This window comes from Seriola lalandi, unplaced genomic scaffold (assembly GCF_002814215.2).
Source record: "Seriola lalandi dorsalis isolate HSWRI2012SDOR001 ecotype SW California unplaced genomic scaffold, Sedor1 jcf7180002053895, whole genome shotgun sequence".
In the NCBI taxonomy this organism is placed as follows: Eukaryota; Metazoa; Chordata; class Actinopteri; order Carangiformes; family Carangidae; genus Seriola; species Seriola lalandi.
The window spans coordinates 6,532-7,578 of NW_019524448.1; the positions used below are offsets into that span (position 1 = coordinate 6,532).

The 1,047-nt window shown below is 50.6% G+C and overlaps 1 protein-coding gene across 1 annotated transcript; it reads right to left on the bottom strand.

Annotated features, from left to right (window-relative positions):
* Positions 1-30: 30 nt before the first annotated feature.
* Positions 31-1,046, bottom strand: LOC111651961 (protein phosphatase 1 regulatory subunit 3B-like; the record flags this gene model as incomplete). The annotated part of the gene is made up of 1 exon (XM_023402027.2): positions 31-1,046. A coding segment is annotated over one exon (336 nt), but the record flags the coding sequence as incomplete, so codon positions are not given.
* Position 1,047: the final 1 nt, after the last annotated feature.

Genomic DNA, 1,047 nt, shown 5'->3' on the forward strand with positions numbered 1-1,047 from the left:
ACCTCCTCCACCTCCTTCACCTCCTCCACCTCCTCCACCTCCTCCACCTCCTCCTCCTCCACTGATCCACAGCCGCAGTCAGAACAACCACCATCATCTAAAGTCCATGAATTAACCTGAAGTGAGTGTGAAGTGTTCTACAGCCACAAATCAGCTCGTCAGGATTATTACTGTAAATAATGACAATGATAATTAGTCTTTGTTGGTTGAGGAACAGATGAATGTTGAGGAAGAAGACCTGGGTGAAACACACACACTGTCCTCGTCTTCATCTGGGATGTCCAGGGAGGAGACAGTTCAACAAGTAATTAACCAACAATGAAAACATTCGTTAGTTTCTATCTTTTAGCTGGAAACAAGATTTTAACTGTTGGTCGTCTGTGATTTCTTCTGTCTCCTCATGTTGCACCAGCTCATACTCATGTGTGATTGTACAGAGAAACAGTGTCAACAACAACAAAGCTAAGCTAATGCTAAAGATGCCGGAGAGGACTGTGGAGACCAGGTCCTGGATCAGGAAACTAATCTGACACTATTTTCCTGACATTCTATAGATTAATCAATTGATCAGTTATCAGTTAAAGGTGACCCCATGGGCCCCGCCCACCAACATGTGGCTGAGACCTGAAGAGTTCAGGTGTGCGATGAGCATCGGACAAATCGTACTCGTGACCTTCAGCAGCATCGTGAACACGTTTAAAAACTGGGGGTCAGTAGTACGGGCCGATGTCCTCGTACCCGGCGTAGCTCGGCCAATCAGGGAAGATCCCGTGCGAGCAGGTGGGGCTGCCGTACCGGTCGAAATGAATCCCAAAGTCAAAGGAGTTTGTGCGGTGGCTGACGGCGTCCTGACGGTGGCTCTTCATGGAGGACCAGACCACCCTGTAGTTGTCGCCCCAGTTGCTGTCCCAGTGCTGGCGCCCCCCCACCTCGTAACAGACGGCGAACTCAACGCGCTCGTGAGGCGGCAGCTCCGCGGGCAGGGACACCTCGAAGGAGAAGGTGTCACTGTACGAGCTGGGATACGTGTCCTTCACGTACACGCAG